The sequence below is a fragment of the Delphinus delphis genome, chromosome 10 (genome assembly GCF_949987515.2).
Source record: "Delphinus delphis chromosome 10, mDelDel1.2, whole genome shotgun sequence".
NCBI lineage: Eukaryota > Metazoa > Chordata > Mammalia > Artiodactyla > Delphinidae > Delphinus > Delphinus delphis.
Window position 1 is genome coordinate 97,083,078 of NC_082692.2, and position 11,038 is coordinate 97,094,115.

General features: G+C 44.4%; 1 protein-coding gene across 1 annotated transcript; it reads left to right on the top strand.

Moving 5' to 3' along the window:
* Positions 1–1,816: 1,816 nt before the first annotated feature.
* VHL (von Hippel-Lindau tumor suppressor) lies at positions 1,817–7,229 on the top strand. Its single transcript, XM_060023045.1, is given in 3 exon segments — positions 1,817–2,171; positions 4,276–4,398; positions 5,707–7,229. Coding segments are annotated over 3 exon segments (675 nt in total). The 3' UTR covers positions 5,904–7,229.
* Positions 7,230–11,038: the final 3,809 nt, after the last annotated feature.

An 11,038-nucleotide genomic window follows, 5' to 3' on the forward strand; every position in this document is an offset into this window, starting at 1 on the left:
TTCCTCAGTAAGTTTTCCCTATTTTTAATGGTGTTGCCATTCTTCAATGTAGTTTGTGGAGAAGAGTTTGCTTTCATGTCAGGCAACCAAAGAAACTGAAAAAGAGGTTGCTCAGATGGGTGAAAATCATAAACCTAAACCCCTTTGCTTGTGGATTTGACTGAGAACAGCTGTCTAGGAGTGCAGCCAAAAACAAAAACAGAAAAGCCTATTTGCACCCTTCTCCCTGCTGTTTATTTTAAATGTTAGGGCCATAGTGCTGGTCTGTGGGCACAAGTATGTGTTCCTTATTGGCCTGGGCCGCCAGGTGAGTTTTCAGTAAGTGGTAGGACTGAGGAGTCCTGGGCTTGGAGGCAGTGAGTTTAGTCAATGAGAAGCAAACTGAATAGGGGAATCAGTGCCTGCTGCGGGGTCTTCCTAGTCCCCCGATGGGCATGATGCCTGATCTGACACCCAGGCTAGATATTTGTATGATGGGAGTTGGGAAGGGAGAACTCTTAGGCTTTATTCAAAGTTCATCTCAGACGTTAACCCCTCCTGGGGTTAATGAAGATTTACCTGATTCTTTTCAGATCAGCTAGTCGCCTTCCACTTGCTCTTTTACTGGTATAACCAATAATAAAACTACATGTCCTACATCAACCACAATAAAGAAAACAAATCAGTCTACATGTCCTGTGCTTTCCCAGTAGCCCAGTAGCATTTTGAGGGTAGAGACAGTGTTTTTAACTCATCTTTATAAATAGTAACTGCTGCTATTTGCAGAGTGCTTGCTATGTGCTAGGCACTGAACACTTTTCCACTTAATCCACACTCCTATGACATAGGTACTTCTTAAAAATGCCAGTTTCAAAGATGAGCAATTAAAGGCTCAGAGATATCTCATATCTGAAGCTAAACCTGGAATGAGAACCCAGGTGGGTGTGAATTTCAGAGGGCACACAGACTGAATTGTGAAAGTTTATTCTCTCTTCAGTTTCCTAAAGGAAATCTTTCTGATTATGTCCAGGGGGAAGGAAGTTGGTTTGACAACTAACACTCGGTATCTAACATTTAACACTTGGCTGACTTTTGAACCAACAGAACGCACGCAGGCTCAGAGCCTTTACAGAGAACGAAGTTTAGTAACTTGTTTTGTTTTCTTTAAATTCATTCCACTGTATTCTTCTATGGCAAATGATAAAGAATTTCCATTGATGGTAGTGATATAAAATTTCTTCTCAAATGTGTTTAATTGCTTGCGTATGCATAGAATAATTTTGAAAGGAAGGACAAAAAAACATGTTACCTGTTGCCTCCAGGGACTCTCTCCAGGTGGCTGGGGGGACTGGGAAAATTTCACTTTATCCTACTTTTCTGTACAAAACTCAAATTTTGTGACCCAAAATGGAGACAAAACAAACTTGATCAATGAGAAAATTAGTAAATAAATAATAGTGCAGAAGGTAGGGAGAATATGGCAAAAACCATGAAGGTCTTAAGACAATGAATGAAACTAAAGAAACGCTGTGTAAGAAACGTACGAGAGGTACGAGAATCCAATTTACAGGGGAAATCCTGGCACAGGACGGCTTAACGCCACCGCCAGCTTCCGTGAAAGCGGGACCCTCAATCCTCAGGGGATCCATCTGCGCATGCGCACGGCCTCAAGCCGGCCATCTTCCAGGCTGTATTCCATCCCCCACCGAGAGCGCGCGAAAACTGCACGCACGCCTGCCAGGGACGCGCACGCACGCCCCGCCCCGCCCCGTCCCGCCCCGCGCGGCCAACGAATCCCAAGGCGGCTAGGCCCGGGTAGTTCTGGCTCCGGGAGGTAATGCTCGGGAGGGCGGGGAACGCGGAAGAGGCAGAGACCGGCGCGGAGGAGGCGGACGCGGAGGAGGCGGACGCGGAGCAGGCGGACGCGGAGCAGGCGGACGCGGAGCAGGCGGACGCGGAGCAGTGCGGTTCGGTATAGTCCCACACGGAGGAGCTCGGCTACCAGCAGGAGATGGAGGCTGGGCGGCCGCGGCCGATGCTGCGCTCAGTGAATACTCGCGAGCCGTCCCAGGTCATCTTTTGCAACCGCAGCCCGCGCGTGGTGCTGCCCGTGTGGCTCAACTTCGACGGCGAGCCGCAGCCCTACCCGACGCTGCCCCCCGGCACGGGCCGCCGCATCCATAGCTACCGAGGTAGGCGGGCCGCGGTCGCCCAGTCGCGCCCGGCCGCGCCGCCCCCTTGTCCTGGCCTCAACGAGCCCGGTGCTGAGCTGTGCCCAGCGCGCTGCCCAGCGCTCTAGGCCTGATAGCAACGATAACGGTGGCTCGAGCTCACCGAATTCCCGCCCCATCCGGGGAGGCAAGTGCTGTTGTCATTATTATTCCCATTTTACACTCGAGAAACTGACGCCCCAGAGAGGTTGTGACAGATCCAAGTAGACGCAGCTAGTGACAGAGCATTCTTCTTTTAAGAGTGCATAATTTGCATTTGATGATCGACCCCACGTGTATTCCATCCCTCACGCCCATTTGTTCAGTCCGTGAATGGGAGAATCCCACATTCTCCGATGTGCCCAGTGGGCCACGTCCGCGTAGGGTCCCTGCCTTCATGGAGATCGCGGTCAAGTGGGGGAGACGAGACAAATGCATAAGTAGTTAAGAACAAGCCAGTGTCATAATTGCTGCCATAGGAACGGAGCACAGCAGGGCACCTGCTCAGTGAAAGGGAGGGGTGTGTGCCTGAGTTGGAACTTCGCAGAGAAGAAAGGGAATCCTGCATGATGAATGGGATCTTACTAACCCAAGACCGGAGTGGAGAGTTGTAGGCAGAGTGAACAGCATGGGCTAACACCTGGAGACTGGGAAAGGGGAGACGGTATGGAATGGTGGGAGAGGAAGTCTGAAAGGTGATCTTACCCTTAGGGAAATGGGGGCCATTGAAAGTTTTTAAGCAGGGAAATGACATTGCCTGATTTAATACTGAAAAGCTTACCCAGGTTGCAAAGTGGTTTGGAGGGGGAAGAGTACTGGTAGCAGTTAGGAAACTGTTGTAATAACCCAGGTTGGGGCTGTCTAGGCCTTACTGCATAAAGTGGGAGTAATCTTCCCTTGGTTTTCAAGAAGAGAAGTTAATGCTTGCTAAATTTTCACTCTCTTCCTCGGAGGATCCTAATGGATCTTTTTTCCTTGAGGGTCGCATACTCAATAATGCTCTTCAAACTTTTACACCGAAGTTCTGCTAATATTAAATGAGGAACAACGCAGTTCTTCCAGGCATTAACATTTCTGTAGTCTCCTATTTTATCTAGGAAATTGTGTGAATTTTGTATTCTTCTCCAAAATTTATCTGTGCCTGATTTAATATAAACATTTAAAAAAAATTACCACGTGAATGTACTTAACGTTATCGATACTAAACTGTACACTTAAAAATGGTTAATAGTCAATTTTATGTTATGTATATGTTACTACAAGAAAAAAAAAATTACTTCCTACTTTACATTTCTTAAATTTTCCCACCAAATCTTCAAGTAAATTTATGCCCCAGGAACACATGCTGTTTTTTATTCTGAGGCAGCCTCCTCCCTCCTTAAACAGAATCTTAGCCCTAGAATTTTGTCTCCTTCCAAGTGCCCCTCTCTCTCTCTCTCTCTTTTTTTTTTTTTTTTTGCATAAGATGTGTTTATTTCTTAAATTCAGGTATAATTTACATAGAGTAAAATACAAATGTCTTAGGGTTTGATGGGTTTTGACAACACCTAGATCAAGTTACAGATTAGAATATTTTCATCACCCCAGAAAATTCTCTCCTACCCCTTTCACACTTCTGATTTTTCACACCATTGACTAATTTTATCTCTTTCTACAGAAAGTACCCTTTTCGGTCTGGCTTTTTTCTTTCAACGTGATGTTTTTGTATCTTCTTGCTTTTGAGAAGCACAGTTCTGAGGAGCTGGTGACCTTTTCTCTCCTTTTAGTTTGCAGCCTTTGGTGTGATTTGCAGTTCCCGTACTTTGCTTTTGCACCAAGACAGCAGAAAGGGCCTGGGTTTTGGAGCCTCGCTGGAATACTTGCCCTTCTCCTTACTGTCCCTGTTGCCTTGAGCAAGTCACTTGGCATTTTCAGACCTTTTTTTCTCATCTTTACCTGGATCTTTTGTGAGGACTAAATAAAATAACATTATTGGAATGGCTTTGTATGTTATTTAAGCAGAATGAGAGGCAGATATTTTCAGTGTCAGAGTGAGGAGATGAAGGAAATAGGTGTGTGGCTCCTTAACCTTTGCTTGTCTGAACAGGTCATCTTTGGCTCTTCCGAGATGCTGGGACATCTGATGGGCTCCTAGTTAACCAGACTGAGCTGTTTGTGCCGTCTCTCAATGTTGATGGACAGCCTATTTTTGCAAACATCACACTGCCAGGTACTGATGTTCCATCTTACTTTTTAAAAAGATAGGCTGTTGTATCCTAAGTAGAGGATAGGCCACTTGAAGGAGCCCAGTCATTAGTGATTTTTGCCTGATGCTGAGCAAGGTATCCAACCTTTCTGTGTCCTATTCTCCACCATGAATAAAGTGGAAATAATTTACTTGTATGCTGTATGTTGGACAAAGATGTCGTGGTATCTCAGAAGCTCTTTGGGCTGGTCAAGGGTGGGCTAAATTAAAATACTTGATTGTAGCATTATGAATGCGTTTTGTTTCGCTCGCCGTGGAGCAGAATTACGCCCTGGAGTCTCAGGAGAAAAAAAGGTGTAGAGAATGAGATATCATGGCTTATTTATTGACTTCTAGTGTTGTATCTTTCAGTGTAATTTAACTCAGTCAAGGTCACTGTGTCAATCAGGGGTTGTAAGAAGAATCACCACATTGAACATTAGCTTCACAGCTTACCACTTGTTTAAAACTCAAGTGATTTTATTAGGTTGAACCCTTAGAAACTGATGATCTGTTGGGTTAAAAAAACCCAAATACCTGCAGCTTCAAACGAGTATGTGTATGTAGGGTTCAAACTAGGATGTGTATTTAGATCCTGCTTTAAGGCAGTGGGTATACAGAAGTGAGCACTGGTAAGTTAAATGGAGGAAATTTTGCCTTAAAGGAGACCTTTAAAGAGTAAGTTCCCCGGTAAGTTTAAAATAGGATTTGAGTTCCCCCAAAATCCAGTTACACACTTCTTTGGTTATCTATTGCTGTGTGACAGCTACCCCCAACCTAACAACAACCATTTTATTTGTTTATAATTCTGCAGCCGGGGCAGAGCTCAGCTCGGTGGTTATTCTGCTCACTGGTGATCACTGCCTTCTGCTGGCGGGTTGGCTGGGGCCTGGGCCTCTCTCCCGGGTCATCTCAGGGCCTGGCCCTCTTTGTATGGTCTCTCCTGCTGGGTAGCTCAGGGCTCCTGAGAGTGTAAAAGCGAACGTTGCCAGGGCTTCTTAAGGCTGAGACCCAGAATCGCCACAGCGTCACTGTGCCCACATTCAGTTAGTTAAAGCACATCCCAGGCCCAGCCCACTCTCGAGGAAAGTTCCTACACAGGGTCATGAATACTGTGAGATGTCTGTTGCGGCCATCACATTACACTCTGCCACAGCCCATGTACTCACTTTTTTTGTCCAAAGCGAGGTCCAGCTGTTGCAAATGTAATTGCCACGGTTGGCAAAGCCTCTCACTCAGCCCTTGTCCTCAGGCCTGAGTCTGCTGCTGAGAGTCGGTTTTCTGCCCTTACAGTGTACACCCTGAAAGAGCGCTGCCTCCAGGTTGTGCGAAGCCTAGTCAAGCCTGAGGATTACAGGAGACTGGACATCGCGAGATCCCTCTACGAAGATTTGGAGGACCACCCAAATGTGTGGAAGGACCTGGAGCGGTTGACCCAGGAGCATATTGAAAATCAGCGGATGGCAGAGGAGACTGAAGATTTTAATTGAAATTTACACTCCTGGGTCTCGGCTTTTGACAGTCCTGACAAGTCTTGATCTAGACCTAGGACTGGTCACTTTTTCTTGGCTTCAAAGTGTCTCATTCTTGGAGTCAAAAAGCTCCATTGCTTAAAAGAAAGTTAACTGACCTCACTACTGGGCGCTGTGATGTTTAAGGGCAAGTATCACAAAATGTAATTTAATGCCTGTCCCTTCTAGAAGTATTTATGAAGGTAAAGTAGTTGCATTTTTGCCTCCTAGTGAGTCAGGAAAGTTTCTGTGTAAGGACTTTTGTGTAAGTAATTGAGCGAGAATTGTAGCTTATTCTTGAGTTGTAGGAAAGCAGTGACATCTGCTTTTCATTCCTGTATTGTGGTTGGTGATGTCCCCGCGTCCCGCACTGAGAGACCAAGATGTCATTGGGGCAGGGGCATAGCGGTCTGCTCTTTGAGACTCCAGTGCCTCGCACGTTATGAGCCTTCCCTCAGTGTTTATTGAATGAACAAACCAGTGGCTACTTTGGTAGAAAGTGTTAGAGGTTTTCACCCTTGTTTTTTGAGGGCGGGTGGTAATGGGGACCTTAAAGTATATACAGTAAACAAATGTTTTAAAAGGCATCAATTTTATAGAAAGCAGTTTTTATAATTTTCTAAGTTGTGGCTTTTCTCTGCCCACTGTTGTTGCAGAGCTGTTTTATTTCTGTTTCTAAGCCAGGATTAGCTTTCTACAGTTCTTATTGATGATAGCTTTTTTGAAACTTGCTATGTGCACAGAAGATAGGAGATACTTGTTTAATCATAGTATTAAAGAGCTACTCCTAAAAAAAAAAAAGGTGGGGGGGCTTCCCTGGTGGCACAGTGGTTGAGAGTCCTCCTGCCGATGCAGGGGACACGGGTTCGTGCGCTGGTCCAGGAAGATCCCACGTGCCGCGGAGCAGCTGGGCCCGTGAGCCGTGGCCGCTGAGCCTGCGCGTCCGGAGCCTGTGCTCCGCAACGGGGAGAGGCCACAACAGTGAGAGGCCCATGTACCGCAAAAAAAAAAAAAAAAAAAAAAGAGCTACTCCTGTACTATAAATAGGTTTTTGCCAAATGTGGGTACTTCTGTTCCTGTTTGTAAATCCATGACATTTTTGTTCGATTCAGCAATTTTTCATCAGATGGGATCTGGTGACACTTTGCACCTGCCTGGAGGAGAGGACAAAGCCCTCCAGCCTCTTGGAAGTTACTGCTAACACACTGTGGATTCAGCGGGTAGCCTGGAATGTTTTCTAGTTTTATACATGTACAGATCCTTTCCGATAGGCTGGACTTAAATTCATTAAATTCAATACTTCTATCAGGCCTCCTTTTTTGGTAGCTAATCGTTAAAAAAACCAAAAAACTAAAAACAAAACTCTCCAGTAGAGAAAGTGTTGGAAGAGACAGAAAAGTAAAGGAAGAGAAAGATCCAATTAGGTACACTACTTAAATACAACCACTAACTTAACATTTTGAACTTTTAGCCTTTTTTTGGCTTGGTTTTACGTAGTAGTTGAGATCATACCGAATATAAAGTTTTGTATTCTACTTTCTCATTTACCTTTATAACTTACATATTTTTCCATGCTATTATAAGCTCTTCACAGACATGAATGCAGCCTTCCTTTTATAAATAATGTTGGGCTATTTCTTGGCATCTTTATTAGTCCCTTTGAGCACAGTTCCTATGCTCTGATATCAGAGTGAAGCGAATGAATCAAACGCCGTACAGTTTTCCCACCTAATCTTATTCTCCTCTTTCAACATTCAGCAAGTAAATGGGCTTTTTTTTTTTTTTCTTTAGCCTGTTGTGGTACTCATTCAGTGACACACCTGTAATTTTTTATCTAATTTTTTTGTCGAATTGTTGGGTAGGGAAGAAGAAATGCTGGTACAGAGGCAGCCATATGATTTCGAAAGTGGGATGGGATGGGAGATTTAAGGAAGCCTGCTGGTGCTCAATTAGTTCAGTGTTGGTTTTACTATTTTTTAAACCTGTCTTTGTGTCAAAATGAGATTTCATGTTCCTGTCAAAACTTGCAATTTGAGTACTGTGTTTTTTGTGTTGTCCAAGGAAGATTGAAAACCTATAGCATGTATGTACTCATTTGAAATCTTAAGAATGTATTAAATGTATTGCTTTTAAGAAACTGTGATCTTATCTATTTTGACTTAAAAAAAAGCTTTTTTGGATACATTAAATGGTGCTAAGTAAAAGAAATAGGTAAGGTGTGGTGGTGTCATTTGCCAGGCTCTTCTTTCTTGGAGAGGTGTGAAGGCCATGTTTGCTTAAAGGCTTAAGGGGGGCGGGGCAGGGGGGGGGAGGTGGATGGACAAAGGCAAGAAACCTGCTTTCATTCTCAGTCCCTTCTCTTTCCAGCACTGGATTTTGTTTAAAACTTTGTTTCTTTTAGCTTTATTTTTCTTGTAAAAATGAAATATCACTGTAAAAAATTTAAGCTCTACAGAAAAGTATTAAGAAAAAAAGCATTCACAGTTGGAACACAGGTGGTTTGTTTTTGTTTTTTTTTTTCATGAAAATAGAACCAACCGTAACAGACACCTCATACAGGTGGCAACTAAGTATATAAAAAGATGCTCCACATTATATATCATCAGGGAACTGCAAATTAAAACAACAGTGAGATACTACTACACACCTAGTAGAATGGCCAAAAAAAAAAAGAATGGCCAAAATCCAGAACACTGACAATACTAAATGCCGGTGAGGATGTGGAGCAACGGGAACTCTCATTCATTGCTAATGGGAATGCAAAATGGTACAGCCACTTTGGAAGACAGTTTGGTGGTTTCTTACAAAACATATTCTTATCGTACCATCCAGTAATTGTGCTCCTTAGTATTTACTCAAAGGAGTTGAAAACTTATGTCCAAAAACTTGCACATGGATGTTTACAGCAGCTTTGTTCATAATTGCCAAATCTTGGAAGCAACCAAGATGTCCTTCAGTAGGTGAATGAACACATAAACTGTGATATAATGGAATAACTCTAATACAATGGAATATTACTCAGCATTAAGATGAAGTGAGCTGTTAACCGTGAAAAGACACGGAGGAAATTTAAATGCATATTAGTAAGTGAAAGTAGACAGCCTGCCAATGCAGGGGACACGGGTTCGATCCTTGGTCCAGGAAGATCCCAATGCCACGGAGCAGCTAAGTCCATGCACCACAACTACTGAGCCTGCACTCTAGAGCCCACGAGCTGCAACTCCTGAGTCCACGTGCTACAGTTACTGAAGCCCATGTACCTAGAGCCCCTGCTCCACAATGAAGAGAAGCCACCGCAATGAGAAGCCCATGCACCGCAACAAAGAGTAGCCCCTGCTCACCGCAACTAGAGAAAGCCCGCGCACAGCAACGAAGACTCAACGTAGCCAAAAATAAATAAATAAAAATTAAAAAAAAATACTGTCATCTTTGTTAAAAATAAATGATAAATTAAAACGGGTAAGGGTGGGCTTCCCTGGTGGCGCAGTGGTTGAGAGTCCGCCTGCCGATGCAGGGGACGCGGGTTCCTGCCCCGGTCCGGGAAAATCCCACATGCCGAGGAGCGGCTGGGACCGTGGGCCATGGCCGCTGAGCCTGCGCGTCCGGAGCCTGTGCTCCGCAACAGGAGAGGCCACAACAGTGAGAGGCCCGCGTACCACACAAAAAAAATAATAATAATAAGGGGTAGGGGGAGAGGGGGGGATGAATAGGTGGAGCACAGAATTTTTTAGAGCAGTGAATCTATTCTGTCTGATGTTATAATAGTGGATATATATCATTATAAATTCGTCCAAACCCACAGAATGTACAACACCAAAAGTGAACCCTAAGGTAAACGGTAGACTTGGGGTGATAATGATGTAGCAGTGTAGGTCCATCAATTGGAACAAAGGTACCACCCTGGCAGGGGCAGGTGTTAATAATGGAAAGGAGACTTTGTTGGGGGGGGTGGGGGTGGGGACGGGGGCAGGACGTATATAGGAAATCCTGTACCTTCCTCTCAATTATGCTGTGAACATAAAACTGCTCTAGAAAGTAGTCTATTAAAAAACAAGTGGTTAATATCTCACCAGGACTTATATTGAGAATGTGATAAAAACAACAACAGGGTACTCAGCTCACTAAGGCCGTGAAATAGATACCAGTGTTTTGCATTCTTGAAATAGGAACACCAGTGAACTTTTCAGATACTTTCATGCTAGGTTTCTGTATCCCGTTCTTGGCACCTCAGCCCTACTCTATGCTAGTCACTGAGCTGCCTGATACCCTTTCACCGTTTCCCCATTCTGTCAGCACACCTAAGCTCCCTGCCCCAACAGAACATTTTCCTGGGGACTTTCCCCCATCACCACACATACCCAATCCATTGGCAGATCACGGAAGAATGAAATATACTTGTGGTGATAACCGAAAGGGGCAATAATACTGGATAGGTAAATGAGAGAGAAACCCACAAAACTAGTTTCAGAGTTTGGAACGTGAAACCTCAGGAGAGTACGAGTTGGCTTAACTTACACTAGATAGCAATAGGCTCTCTCCGTATTCAGGTAGAAAACACAGAAGATTGTTTTGTTCCAGTTGGGAGAAGTTGAGTTCTTGAGGGCTGGGCTGGCTCTGCAAATGCTTCTGAAAAACCCAGAGGAAATCATAGCGAACCATTTTATCCTCAGATAAATTGAAGGAGAGTTAATTGGGCAAAGGATAGCCTAGCAGCAGTTTGCTAGGGAGGACATGAGATGACATTCTTCACCTGGAGGAGGGTGATCAGATACCCCGGTCCAATGCGGGAATATTGAGAACTCATGCTGCAGTTATCCAGTGCTCAGAAGCATCAGGTGGGAACTAAAGGGGAGGGTTATTCTAGCAGTTCTGGATTACCCTGTCCTGGAGCAACTGCAGAGAGTGGGGGGAATTTGGAGGGGCGTCTGGTGTGTCCTCGGGGTAGCAGTTTTCCAACTATTTTCCTTGATAGACTTTAGGACTTCCCTACCCTTCCTGTAGATGAGAAAGCAGACCCCTCTGGAACAGACCCCAATACTGGAAATAAATGTACATTAATAGGAAGTTGGCCAAATAAAGTATGGTGCTCCTAAATAAACTATTAAAAAGGAAAA